A 14633-nucleotide genomic window follows, 5' to 3' on the forward strand; every position below is an offset into this window, starting at 1 on the left:
CTGATCAGAATTCTGGAGAAAGTCACCTTTTGTTAAGGCATTATGGCAGCTACATTTTCCACCCTCCGGAAACATATGGTTTCACTTAAAGCATGCTAATTGATTTCTCTTTCACAGACCTTAGAACTGGGCAGGGAGCTAGGGAGCTGTGTCCTGAGCTTTGAGCATTGGCACAGGGTGCCTGGTTTTCAACCTATTTACGCTTGGGGACTGGTGAAAGTAGGAGAATTATTTTGGGGACCACTAAGGGAGAAATTACCCTGAGCACAAGTGAATTCAGCTGAGATCTTTGGGTCTGTAATCTTCATACATCAAGGTGGTCACAGACCAGCATGAAATTTCTGGGGGACCTGTTTGTGGACCGGTGGTTGAAAAACACTGGTTTAGAGTCCTTATAAATTGTGTACTTTGATTTGCAAGTAGAGAAGCTACACTATTCATTTATTCACCTGACATTCACTAGTGGTTGCTCTGTGCTTGGGGTATATTAGGGACACAGACGGGGCATACAGTCTCTGCAGGGAGGTAAGTAGAAAGTGAAACAAGTGTTGGAGGCACAGTGTTTAGCAGTCCTGGAGGGTACAGAGTGTGCGCTAGTTTCTGTTTGGGCTGTCAGGTTAGGCTGTAACCAGGAAGGCACCATGACAGATTGGTTGATGTTTGTCAGGCTGTTAAAGGGGGAAAGGATCTTCCAGACAGAAGGAGCAGCATGTAAATAAAGGCAATACAATATAAAGCAACCTGACAGGGTATGGGGTAAGTTATAGGGCTCATAAATTAGAAAGATCGGTCGGTTCTAGATGCAAAGGGAAGCCCGAGAGAGAGCTTTGGTCTGTGAATGGATGCCCCTTACCCTGTTGAGCAGGGAGCCCTCCCCTTGAAAATATGTTGAAGAGGTTAGTGTACTTTGCTCTAAAGGAACACAGGCCTGCCTCAGAGCTAGAGGCCTGGACACTATTGCTGGATTTAGGGAGAACTTGCAATAGCTTTACTTAACCTTGTTACAAATTGCCAGAGGGAGAGGGCTTGTTTAAATGATTGTAGGTTATACACTCTGCCTAGGGGCCATATGTGCTCTGGGGGAATGTTCCAAACTGAGGCGGAGTCTGTTGTTGTTTTTTTCCTAAATGAATGAAGAAATAGAGTCTTAATGGCTTACCCAGACCTTTTCACTAATTTAGACTAAAAGTTGCTTTTGGTTTTCTAGGGCAAGTTGTATATGTTTTTTGAAATAATCATTGTAGTTTTACCTAGATCTTGGTGAAATAGTTGATAACCTAGTGATCAAAGTTTATATTAATGTTGTTGGATAAGATGCTTTCATTTTAAAATGAACATACAGTAAAATCGAGGGTGCAGTTCTATTATATAGACTTGTGTAACCATAACTAAAATACACAGAACAGTTTTTATTAACCCTTTGTGGTCATATCCTCATCTTACCCCTAACCCCTTAGAAATCTCTGATCTGTTCTCTGTTGCTGTAATTTTATCTTTCTAACAGTGGTATATGAATAGAATCAAACATTACATAACCTTTGAAACTGACTTCTTTCATTCACTGTAATGCCTTTGAGATTCATTCATATTGTTACATACATCAACAGTTCTTTTTTAATTGATGAGTAGTATTCCATTGTATGTTTGTTGATTCATTCACCTCTTGAAGGACATTTTGTTTATTTCCAATTTGGGGTGAATATGATTGGAGGTGCTATAAACATTTATGTACAAGTTTGTGTGTGGACCTAAGTTTTCATTTTCCTATGGTAGATACCTGGGGGGGACTTGATGGGTCAGATGGTAAGTAAGTATATGTTTAACTTTGTAAGAATCTGCCTAACTGTTACCATAGTGGTTGCATCATTTTACATTCTTACTGGCAATGCCCTACATCTTCACTATCACTTGGTATTGTCATTTAAAAATTTTAGCCATTCTAATATGTAGTGGTATCTCATTTCTCTAATGGCTAATGATGTTAAACATCTTTTCATATGCTTCTTTGCCAGCCACATATCCTCTTTGTTGAAGTGTCCAAGTTTAAAAAAAAATTTTAATTGGATTTTTTTTTAATGTTGAAGTTTGAGAGTTATGTTTTCTGGAGACAGGTCCTTTTTGGATGAGTTTTCTATATAAAAATTAAGTGACTGAAGATGGAAAAGGGATATAGTTTCTAGTCATTGAAGTGGTTTGCTTATATTGCCAGGTGATTCTAAAATTGTAGTTTGTCTCAAACCTTTTACAACGCTCAGCCTTTTTCTTTTACTAGTCAACCTATGCTTGATGACACAGGGAGTCTTCTCACAGTTTCACAGTGCTGTATGAGATTTAGAAATGTTAAACAACTGAACTGATGTATTGTGATTTAGTCCTCTGTAATCCTTTACTTAGTTAAAAATTGCTCTTTGACAGTAAGAAAGGATTCCCTCTGGCAGAGTGAGCAGAAGAAGGGTAGAATTAGAGGAAGTCAAAGAATGAGGCTAGGGCCTGATCATATAGGGCTACATATAGATAGGCCACAGATTTTATTTCAGGTACAAGAGGAAGTAATTAGTGCTTTGAGCAGCAGAATTTTTAGAGATCTTTCTTCTTCCCCACAACTGCATTACAGAATGGATTGAAAAATTGATTGTAGGGAGCCTAGGAGAAGAAGACAGAACCAATCATCCAGTTGAGAGATGATGGTAACTTAAAGTAGGGCTGGTAGTAATAGAGATAAAGAGTAGATTTGAGCCTGACCAGGCTGTGGCACAGTGGATAGAACTTTGGACTGGGGTGCGGAGGACCCAGGTTCAAAACCTCGAGGTCGCCAGCTTGAGCGTGGGCTCACCAGCTTGAGCGCAGGGTCGCTGGCTTGAGTGTGGGATCCTAGATGTGATCCCATGGTTGCTGGCTTGGCCCAAGGTCGCTGGACTGAGCAGGGGATCACTAGCTCTGCTGTAGCCCCCCCCCCCCACATCGAGGCACATATGAGAAAGCAATCAATGAACAACTAAAGAGCTGCAACAAAGAATTAATGCTTCTCGGCCCTGGCCGTTTGGCTCAGTGGTAGAGCGTCGGCCTGGCATGCAGAAGTCCCGGGTTCGATTCCCAGCCAGGGCACACAGGAGAAGCGCCCATCTGCTTCTCCACCCCTCCCCCTCTCCTTCCTCTTGGTCTCTCTCTTCCCCTCCCGCAGCCGAGGCTCCATTGGAGCAAAGATGGCCCGGGTGCTGGGGATGGCTCCTTGGCCTCTGCCCCAGGCGCTAGAGTGGCTCTGGTTGCGGCAGAGCAATGCCCAGGAGAGGCAGAGCATCGCCCCCTGGTGGACAGAGCGTCGCCCCTGGTGGGCGTGCCGGGTGGATCCCAGTCGGGCGCATGCAGGAGGAGTCTGTCTGACTGTCTCTCCCCGTTTCTAGCTTCGGAAAAATACAAAGAAAAAAAAAAGAATTAATGCTTCTCATCTCTCTCCCTTCCTACCTGTCTATCTGTCCCTGACTCTCTTTCTGACTGTCAAAAAAAAAAGTAAATTTGAGATCTGTTTTGAGTTGATAGGGTTTGCTGATAGTTTGAATAAAGGGATTTAGGAATGACTCCTAGATTTGAACAACTAATGAATATTGGTTTCAATTAGTAAGATGGGAAAAAGTTATCCAAGAAACATGTTGATATAGGAAATAGGAGTAGAATATAGAATTATGTTTGACTTTGCTAAGTTTGAGATGCCTGTTAGAAAGCCAAATGGAGCCCTGGCAGGTTTGCTCAGTGGTAGAGCATCAGCCCAGCGTGTGGAAGTCCCAGGTTTGATTCCCCCTTCTCTTTCTTTCTCTCTTTCTCTCTCTCTTTTCCCCTTCTACAGCCATAGCTCGAATAGTTCAAGTGAGTTGGCCCCAAGCTCTGAAGATAGCTCCATGGCCTCACCTCAGGCACTAAAATAGGTTGGTTGCTGAGTAACAGAGCAATGACCTCAGATGGGCAGAGCATTCCCCAGTAGGGGGCTTACCGGGTGGATCCTGGCCTGGGCGCATGTGGGAGTCTGTCTTTCTGCCTCCTCACCTCTCAATTAAAAAAAAAGAAAAAAGCAAATGGAATGTTAAGTAGGGAGCTCAAGAGAGATTTTGGTTAAACATATACTCCGACCCTGGCCAGATAGCTCAATTGGTTAGAGCATCACCTGGAAGCTCATAGGTTGCTGGTTGGATCCCCGGTCAGGGCACATAAAGGAACAGATCGATGTTCCTCTCTCTCTCTCTCTCTCTCTCTCTCCCTCCCTACCTCCACATTTCTCTCTCTAAAATCAATAAAATAAACATTAAAAAAAAAGACGTATACTTCATTGAATTATCACAATATAGGTAGAAGGCCAAAGCCATCTAAAGAGAGAATATTGGTAGAAAAGAGGCCCAGGGAATAACCCCTGGGGATATGGTAACATTCAGGAATTCCAAAGAGTACTTAATAAAAGAGGTTGAGAAACTAGTGGTTTGAGAGAAAGTAGCCAAACCCAGAGAGTGAGCCTGACCAGGCGGTGGCACAGTGGATAGAGCGTTGGACTGGGAAGCGGAGGACCCAGGTTTGAAACCCCAAGGTCGCCGGCTTGAATGCGGGCTCACCAGCTTGAGCACAGGGTCGCTGGCTTGAGCAAGGGGTCACTACTCTGCTGTAGCTCCCCAGACAAGGCACATATGAAGCAATTGATGAACAACTAAGGTGCCGCAATGAAGAATCGATGCTTCTCATCACTCTCCCTTCCTGTCTGTCCCTGACTCACTCTGTCAAAACAAACAAACAAACAAAAAACCCAGAGAGTGGTATCCTGGAAGCCAAGGGAGAAAAATGTTTTAGAAAGGAGAGAATTCAAATGCTTGTCCAGTTTCTTTCATTCATCTAGTAAACATTCCCGAGTTTTTTCACTTTATAAGACTCTATGGGTAGCAGCGATCAGGATAGAAAAAGTGCTAGTCCACGTAGAGTTCACATATATAGTCATGCGCCTAATAACATTCTGGTCAGTGATGGATTGCATATGTGATGGATGGTCTTCCCATAAGATTATGATGGAGTTGAAAAATTCTCGTGTAGTGATGTCATGGACATTAAAACATCATGGTGCAGCCCTGGCCGGTTGGCTCAGCGGTAGAGCGTCGGCCTAGCGTGCGGAGGACCCGGGTTCGATTCCCGGCCAGGGCACACAGGAGAAGTGCCCATTTGCTTCTCCACCCCTCCGCCACGCTTTCCCTCTCTGTCTCTCTCTTCCCCTCCTGCAGCCAAGGCTCCATTGGAGCAGGGATGGCCCGGGCGCTGGGGATGGCTCTGTGGCCTCTGCCCCAGGTGCTAGAGTGGCTCTGGTCGCAACATGGCGACGCCCAGGATGGGCAGAGCATTGCCCCCTGGTGAGCAGAGCTTTGCCCCTGGTGGGCGTGCCGGGTGGATCCCGGTCGGGCGCATGCGGGAGTCTGACTGTCTCTCCCTGTTTCCAGCTTCAGAAAAATGAAAAAAAAAAAAAAAAAAAAACCATCATGGTGCAATGCATTATACTTTTGCAGTGATGCCGGTGTAAAAAATCCTGTGCTGCCAGTCGTAAAAGTATAGCACATTAATCCTTGGGACTTCCCTGGCCTCCATCTTTCTTTGGGGCCAGGGAACCTTGCCGGGCAGGATGTGTGCTCTGTACTCAATAAAGCCTTTTGTTATTTTTAAAAAATATATATATATAGCACATACAATCATGTAGAGTACCTAATACTTGACGGTGATAGTAAATAATGATGTCACTGGTTTATGTATTTACTATACTATACTTTTTATTATTTTATAAAAAATTTTTTGCTGTAAAACAATATGCTCTGTTACTGTGGCAGCAGCTGCATACATCTCGTGTTTACCACATCTCTTGATTGCTTCTTTTTTTCTCGTGCTTGATTTCATCTCTTCTTTTCTGTTTTTTTAAATAAATTTTATTTATTTATTTATTTATTTATTACAGAGACACAGAAAGAGTCAGAGAGAGGGATAGACAGGGACAGACAAGAACGGAGAGATGAGAAGCATCAATCATTAGTTTTCGTTGCGCCTTGTGACACCTTAGTTGTTCATTGATTGCTTTCTCATATGTGCCTTGACCATGGGCCTTCAGCAAACCGAGTAACCCCTTGCTTGAGCCAGCGACCTTGGGTCCAAGCTGGTGAGCTTTTGCTCAAACCAGATGAGCCCACGCTGAAGCTGGTGACCTTGGGGTCTCAAACCCGGGTCCTTCAGCATCTCAGTTCAACGCTCTATCCACTGCGCCACCGCCTGGTCAGGCTGATTTCATCTCTTGTTTGTATAGTACATGTTGTACAGGCTATGTATAGCCTAGGAGCAGTGGACCATGCCATACAGTGTAGGTGTGTGGTAGGCTTTACTATTTGGGTGTGTGTAAGTCTACTCTGATGTTCACACAATGATGAAATCACCTAGTGACACATTTCTGAGAAGTGTATCTCTGTTTTGAAGTGGCACATGACAGTATATTTTAAGGATTTCAGTGTGAAAAACTATGTAGGGATTTTGAGGGCACATCTATGTTATGTTCTAATATTAAAATTTCAGAGAGTTGCCTTGAACAACTTGGTACTCGTGATGAATCCACAGTATGCCCAAGTTCTACAGAGTCATCAGTTTACTATAATAGAGTTGGGTATGCAAATCCATGTGATCCCCAATAGCAACCATTGAGTATTATAGACACATAGGTCATTTATAGGCCAAATGAAATTCAGAGGCAACTGTAATGTAGAGGTGACTTACACAGATATGTGAGTTACTTTAGTTCTCTACCCTCAGCTTTTTCATCTGTCAAGTGAGGATGAGGAAGTGTTATTTTTTAAGGCTTCTCTGGCTTTGAAATTTAATGACTTCATATTCTAAAACTGAGTAATTAGAGAAATCACAAATGACTAAGATACATAACAAGAACATCAACCATCAAAGTCAGTAGTATATTAACATTGAAAGCTTCAGTAGCCACATCAGCTTCTAATTAGTATCTGATGATGGAAACACAAGATTATGACAGTTCGGCCCTGGCTAGGTAGTTCAGTTGATTGGAGTGCTGTTCTGATACACCAAGGTTGCAGGTTCGATCCTGGGTTAGGGCACTTGCAAAGATCAACCAATGAATACATGAATAGATGGAGCAACTTATTGATGCTGTATATCAATTATGTCTCAAAACTGGGGCAAAAAAAAGTATAGCTATAAAAATAGCTAAAAAATAAAAAATAAATTTTGGTATTAAGAAATTGCTCTACTTACTATTTTACTTTTTTGATATATAGAAAAAATGACCAGCCTGAGATCAGAAAGCCTGAATCCTTACCAGTATTGTGAGGTACAGGAAGGGCATGGGGGAGCCCTCGAATAGTTACCAGTGAATAAATGAATAATGTCAGGGGATGATTGAAGCAAGAAGTAGTAATTATTAGTGAGTCAGTGTGTACTTAATACTTCCAACTTCAAGAATATGTATTTGTTTAGAACTGTAGCATGTGGGCCAAGCACTCTATTAATGATTAAATAGGTTTGTTTGTTTTTTATAAAGAAGACTCCTCAGACTGAATCAAGTCTTTTTCCTATTCCAAGTAACAATCCAAATAGGGGAGACTGCAGATTTGCAGGTTCTTTCCTCCAACTGCATGAATAGGAAAACTTTTCATCACAAAGAGAAATTTGATTCTTAATTCAAGAGTCCTACATATAAGAGGAAGGAACTAGGGACTGAAGTCTGAATTTGTATTTTCTTGCCCTCACCTGTTCATTCAGTGAGGGGGTAGCATTTTTCCTGGATTCATTTCATGTGGCTTCAGCTAATTGTAATTTGTGAACCTTTCATCTTTGTTTCCAGGCTTAAGCAGTTAATGATGGGAACATATTCTTTTGTCTTTTCTTTTCATCTCTTATTCAGGGACCTGTAAGATAACTCCCATTCAATTCACACTAGTCTTGTAATTTGCTCACTTGTTTCCATTTGACTGCTGTTATTTTTTATTTTCATTTATTTGTTGATTAATTAATTGATTTGAAAGAGAGAGAAAAGAGCCAGGGTACAAGTGGAGCAGGAAGCATCAACTCGTAGTAGTTGCTTCTGGTATGTGCCTTGACCAGGCAAGCCTGGGGTTTCGAACCGGTGACCTTAGCATTCCAGGTCAGTGCTTTATCCTCTGCGCCGCCACAGGTCAGACTGACTGATATCATTTCTTAGAAATGTCATGTCCCCTGAGGAACTCATGTGTATCCTCTGTAAATGGATTTTTATAGTGGTATGTGTAGTGGAGAAGTTTTTGAGTAGAGAAGAAGTCCTATGATTTTTATTTACTTCTGTTTAAATTCTGTGTTGGCAAATGAAATTTTGAGGGTACCTATTTCTGATTTCAATTCTGCTATACTACCTGCAGCCTTCACCTTCATTCAGATGGTGGCAACCTGTGAAACTGAGTGGAGCCAGTACTTAGGATGTGTATCTGATCAGGGAGTTGGAACCAGTAATCCAGTTGAAACAGTTAAAACCCTTTGTTTTAAATATTCTTTAGACAGGCAAGTTGACATTGCCTTAAATGTCAGAATAATTTTGGTCGAGTGAGCAGCTATACTCTCCATTTCCTAAATCTGGCCTTCATCACAGTCTGAAAAGCAGGTTTTGATAAAAATCAGTTTCCAACTGTAATTCATGTAACCTGAGCCTTTGGAATGGGTAAAATGCTGTTCTTGGGGGCAGGGGAGGTATTTTTGTTAACAGTGGGACTGAGTCCAGGTATGAGAGTAAGAGGTGTTTTGGTTTCAGACTTTCTTCTGTATTTAACCAAATTAAAGTAGAACTGGTCACTAATATGAAAGTACTTGGTGCTCACTCACTGGGTGGTAAGAATACCTCTAGTTCTTTGTTTTCACAGATTTTCTTGTGACTCGTGTTGTTTCTTTGGCTTTAAAAAAAGCAGCAGCAGTACTGAGGCTCCCCTTTGACTCCTGCCGCCCTCCTCTTCCTGCACCACACAGAAGGTAGTCTGGTGTCATGGGAAGTCCGGCTTGGAAAAGTAGTAAGGTTAAAACTGAGCTCCATCTCTGGCTGATTTACTATACGACCTTGGGTGAATCACTTCACTTTTCTGACCCTAGGCAAATAACTTTATCTTTTTCTTCATAAAAATAAAGACAGAAGAAAAATTTTAAAAATGTTTAGCTTTTTTTACTTTTCATGCAAATTTTTTATTTTGAAAGTATATCCGGATTACAGTTCATTCTTACAAACCATCTTTCTTATGTTTATCTTCTTTAAATGCATATGAACCTCTTCTTGTTAAAAAAAAATCATCTGCTTAAATCTATTGCTTCTTCCTACAAAATGTTTCTCTCTCACTTAAATGGAGAATACTACTCCATTGTTGAGTAGTACGTATTTATTGAGTAAAATACGAATTTTATTTCTTTACTACACACCTATTTTTAGCTCAGGATGATGTGTTTTCTAACCAGTTCCTGAAATGGTTCTCAGTTGTGATCTTTGAGAGCCTTTTCCTATTCCTCACACTTTTGATCTGCATTGCATTTAACAGTGCTCTTTTCTTTGTAAAATCCTTTTGTTCTTTCTCACAATCAGGGATTTATATTTTACCTGTTTCTTCTTTGACCATGTCATCCCACTTTTTTCCCCTAACCTTTTCCCTCCCCTCCCTTCCCCTCCCCTCCCCTCCCCTCCCTTCCATTCCTCTCCCTTCCCCTCCCCTCCCCTCCCCTTCCCCTCCCTTCCCTTCCTCTCCCCTCCCCTCTCCTTCCCTTCCTCTCCCTCCCCTCCCCTCCCCTCCCCTCCCCTCCCCTCCCCTTCCCTTCACCTCAGGTTTCCTCCTGCTGCTGCTTTTCCACACACCTCCTTCCTCCTTGGAGTATTTGCCGTGGTTTGAACGCTTCCATGTGTTGATGACTCCTAAATCCTTCACTCTCACCTTTACCATTGCCCCCTAAATAACTGCCCGTGGAATATTTCTACTTGACTCACTCATCATCCTCTCTTAAACTGATGCCATTGATTTTTGTCCCTTACTCAGCAGCTTTTGCTTTTCAGTCTTCATAGCCCTCTTGGTTAAGAATGTCCAGTTTATTTTTGACTCTTTTGATATCTCCTCCTTCCCCCGCCAATCTGTAATCTAGTCAGTCAATACACTCTCTCTTGACTCCTTAAACTTTGTTGTTGTTGTTTTTACTTCGTTTAGCCATTCTTCACCATTCCTGTTAACTACACGCCCATTCTATCCACCTGCACATCATTGTGAGATTAATACTCCTAATCTCACTTTGATCCAGAACATCTGTTTAAAAATCTCAGTTGCCTTTTTAAATTAATTAATTCATTTAAATTTTTTAAATCAAATTCATTGGCCATGGCAGTAGCCTTTTATCAGTAGCATAAAATCCATTTCAGTCTATTCCACACTAGTTTTCTAGACCCATCTCTGATCATTTTTCTGTATGATCTCACTACTTCCTGCTGTATAGTATTCCATTGTGCTGTCTATAGCAACATGAATTATGCTATCTATAGCAACATTGACAAATATTTGGGTTAATTTTAATTTGGGGCTTTTACAAAGCATGCTGTTATAAACAATCTTTAATTTGTTTCCTGATACACATGTGCACACAGTTCTATTGGATAAGTACCTGGGAATAGGTCATAAAATATGTATGTCTTCAACTTTAAAAATTATGACACACTTTTCCATAGTAGTTGTACCAATAAATACTTCTACTAACAGTATATGAAAGTCTTTCTCAGCCTAACTGGCTCATTGTCCAGGGACTGCCTGTATGTACATTTTCAATAATCCTTACCACCTTGCTACAGGGTAGAAGTGATGAGCTATGGCTGAGGAAGCGAAAGGAGAGGGAGGAGGCAAAGCTATTTCCCAGGTTTCTGACTTGAATACTAGTCCAGGTGATGATGAAACCCAGGGGGAGGAGCACCACAGATTTGTGTGTGTGTGTGAGTGTGCGTGTGTGCGTGATAGGCTGTATTTGTGGTACCTGCAGGTAGGTGCAGGGGTCTCTTCCTAGCACAAGGGTTCCAGAGATGTTTCCTATTTGCCAGTGACCCTGGAGAGCAGAGGCTAGACCCTTGATCTACCCAGAGCAGAGTTACTTGTTTTAGAACTACAGGTTTAAAGCCATTGTTCCGCTGTGTTCTAACTTAAGTACGTTCAGTTTCTGTTCCAGATGACCGGGCTGAACAGCGAAGCTGCCTCATCTGTGGGGACCGTGCCACAGGCTTGCACTATGGGATCATCTCTTGTGAGGGCTGCAAAGGGTTTTTCAAGCGGAGCATTTGCAACAAGCGGGTGTACCGTTGCAGCCGTGACAAGAACTGTGTCATGTCTCGAAAGCAGAGGAACAGGTGCCAGTACTGCCGGCTGCTCAAATGCCTCCAGATGGGGATGAACCGGAAGGGTGAGTGGTGCTTGTGGCTGTGTTACCACCTCTCCCTCTTCACTTTGCCTTCCGTGCCCGCTCTTCAGCCTGGGGGTTACTCATTTCCCAGTCCTGCACCCTGTGCCAGGTCTTGTGCTGCATCCTCACAACCCTGAATTGAAGCTGGCACACTTCCTGACTGCAGGGACCTCCCGGACTACATGGGGAGAGACTGGTGAGATGTTAAGCATGCTGTGAGAATGAATGCACAGGCTCCATGTGGCAGGACCCCAGTAACAATGAAGTCCTAACTGGGATTAATATGCTCCATTAGTTCTTCTCTCGGCATGATGGCAGCAAGTGGGGATTTAGATGGAAAGGTAGGAAGGCAGTAGGTCCTGCATGTGATATCATTTTGTTTGCCAGAACCATGGCATACTTGGGGCTAGGCGTGCTCAGGAATCTGCATCCACGTGGGCGAAGAATTGGGAATTTATTGGGAAGTTTTCCAGGAGCCATTAGCCTGAGATGACATAAACAAACAGATGTTGTAAGAGGATTTACAGGGGGACAGCTTTGAAGAATAGATTGGGGGTTGGGGTGGAGGAAGCAGAAAAGCCACCTGGAAAGTTTTTAGAAGAGTGCAAAGAAAGCAGTGAGGATTCGACAGGGGGGGGAGCGATGGCATAAGATGGGGAGACGTGGGAGTAGCTCTCCTGGCAGGAGCTGGTGGCACACTGGCTACCGGGCAGCACCAGTAGTTGAGGTTGAAGATTTGGGTCGACTGTACCGGCCCTACCGGGAAAACAAGTCAGGCTAAGAAAGCAGGTGGGGGTAGAACGTTGGCCTTGGTAGTTCAGTAGGACTGGAGGCCCTGGAGGCAGAGGTTGGTGACAGACCAGCCCTGTGACCTTGGGCAGTTTGCTTTCTATCCCTGATGCTCAATTAGCTTCCCTTCAGAGTGGTATGGCAGTACTTCCCCGTCAGAGTTCTGTGGAGGATTAAATTTGGCAGTGTCTACAACTGCCCAGCAAGGTGTTAGGGGTTCATGGTAGTGGTGTCAGGGGTGGGCATCAGTCAGGTTTAGTGAACTCTTCAAACTGGTTTATAGCATTAATGAATGCAGACATCCAGGTATAGTTCAGATTTTTAAAATTATGTGTGGGACAAGAAAAATCTACTGAAAATTTGTCCATTATGAAAAAAAGTAAGAGAGATACAGGAAGTCATTGAGATAAATTTAGATCATGTATAATTTATTTATAATGCTAATATTTATGAGCACCATGTGTACCAGAAACACTTGTGCACTTTCTATGCATTATCTCATACACACAACCCTGTCACTGTTACCCTCAGTTTACAGGTGCAGTTTCGGGAGGTGAAACGGTTTACTGGGTTGTTATTTAGGGTTGGTGTTGGCATAAGAATGGCCAAACCTGTGGAGATTTTTAAAAATTGATTTTAGAAGGGGGGGAGGGAGGGAGAAATACCCATTTTTCGCTCCACTACTGGTACGTTCACTTGTTGCTTCTTGTGTGTGCCCTGACTGGGGATCGAACCTGCAACCTTGGTGTACTGGGCCTATGCTCTAACCGACTGAACTACCAGGCCAGGGCGGACATTTTTTTTTTTTTTTTATAGTTGACATTGAATATATTGGGCTGACATTGGTTAATAAAATTATACAGGTTTCAGGAGAATTTTTATAAAAATTTGAGCCAAAAACAGGGTGCACCTGGAAGCAAGATGTCAAGAAGGAGATAGAGGCTTGGAGAGGAACAGTCGCAGTTTCTTGTCTGCATTCTGAGATGAAGGAGGAATGTGAGGCAGATCCCAGGGGAGTTAGGACTCTGTGCTGTCTTGCGGGTGGTCATGTGGATTGAATTACAGGGTAGTTAAGATGATGTGCTCCCTTGAGGGTAGTTTATTTCCAAGGTGTGTTAATCTAGATGCACAGAAACAATGGACAAGGGCTTGCTTAAGGCAAAGGTAAACCTTTTACTGAAGAGGTAATGTGCCTGGGACGTGACTACTGACCATGACCTGCCCAGTTAGGAATTTATGACCAGATCACCTTGTGAGGTCACTGTCTGTAGAACCCCACTTTTGGTCCACACTACCCACCAATATCAAGCAAGAAATGTCTTTAAGAGAGTGTCTGTGGTCATCTACCCACTTTCACCTGATTTGTTGGTTTCTGGTTTTTTCATCTCCCTTTGTTGCCCTCACTGTGGAGACATTGTCACAGTATATCGATGGGTTGCCTCCTTGACTGCTCAGATGAATCATCCTGCTTATTCGGGCGGAGCCTGCGATTCAGAGGCTTCCAGCCAAACAGACCTATTTTAGGGAAGAAGCTTAACTCTAACCTGTTTAACCATAGCCAGAGGGTGCCGTGAGGAATGAGAGGGGGGAGTGGCCTCCCTGGCCCTGTGGCAGGCAGAGCAGGTGGGCTCAGCTCCTGGTGAGGGCTGCCTCTCGGAGAGAAACCCTGCCACCTCCTGGCTGGTGCTGGGAAAGTGAAGGTAGAACTACAGCTGCCGTTGGAATATCGGGGTGATGGAACTGTTCTGCACGGAACTGTGATGTCCAACTCATCAGTTTACGCATTTGTCAAAACCTATAAAATTAGACACCACAAACTTTACTGGATATAGTTGTGATTTGTTTTTTTGAGCAACCTGTATATGGAGTGTGTGGGGGTGTGCATAGAATGCAGGCTGTGACAGACGAATCTCACCGATACAAATAAATCACGGGGCCACACTGAAGGGAATGCGAAGAAAGGAGGAGCTGACCTTGAAAAAACAGCGCTTTGACTGTATACTGTCAGCCTGAGGACAAAAAGAGCTGCAGACAAACAAAGTATCCTAGTTTGTAAATTTGTTTCTCTCAGAGTTATGCATTAGGAATTCGTCACTACTTTCTTTGGATTCTAGGTTTGAACATACTGCAGATAATGAGAGTCAGGTTTCTCACATCAGAGAAGGTCATAAATCAGGAAGGGGAAGGCTAGAAGAAAGCTCTGGTGCCAGATTGGAGTCAGAGGTATCCATATGGAGTCACGTTCAGATAGACTGATTAAAAATATATATATTGATGTGTGTAGATGCATGATTTAGTGTTCATACATGTATTTTCTAGCTCTGTCCTTTGAGAGCTGCTAGAAGCAGTGATACCCCAATAGCAATGAGCATACCTAGAACCCAGAT

The 14633-nt window shown here is 43.0% G+C and overlaps 1 protein-coding gene across 3 annotated transcripts in view; it reads left to right on the top strand.

The window, feature by feature from the left end:
• The window catches only part of NR6A1 (nuclear receptor subfamily 6 group A member 1), a 229277-nt gene that overhangs the window by 185178 nt on the left and 29466 nt on the right, over positions 1–14633 (top strand). For all 3 annotated transcript variants that reach the window (XM_066256239.1, XM_066256240.1, XM_066256241.1), the window contains one exon: positions 11215–11457. In XM_066256239.1, the coding sequence (XP_066112336.1) occupies positions 11215–11457 (243 nt within the window). The remainder of the gene's footprint in view (positions 1–11214; positions 11458–14633) is intronic.

The sequence above is a fragment of the Saccopteryx bilineata genome, chromosome 2, assembly GCF_036850765.1.
Source record: "Saccopteryx bilineata isolate mSacBil1 chromosome 2, mSacBil1_pri_phased_curated, whole genome shotgun sequence".
Lineage (NCBI taxonomy): Eukaryota > Metazoa > Chordata > Mammalia > Chiroptera > Emballonuridae > Saccopteryx > Saccopteryx bilineata.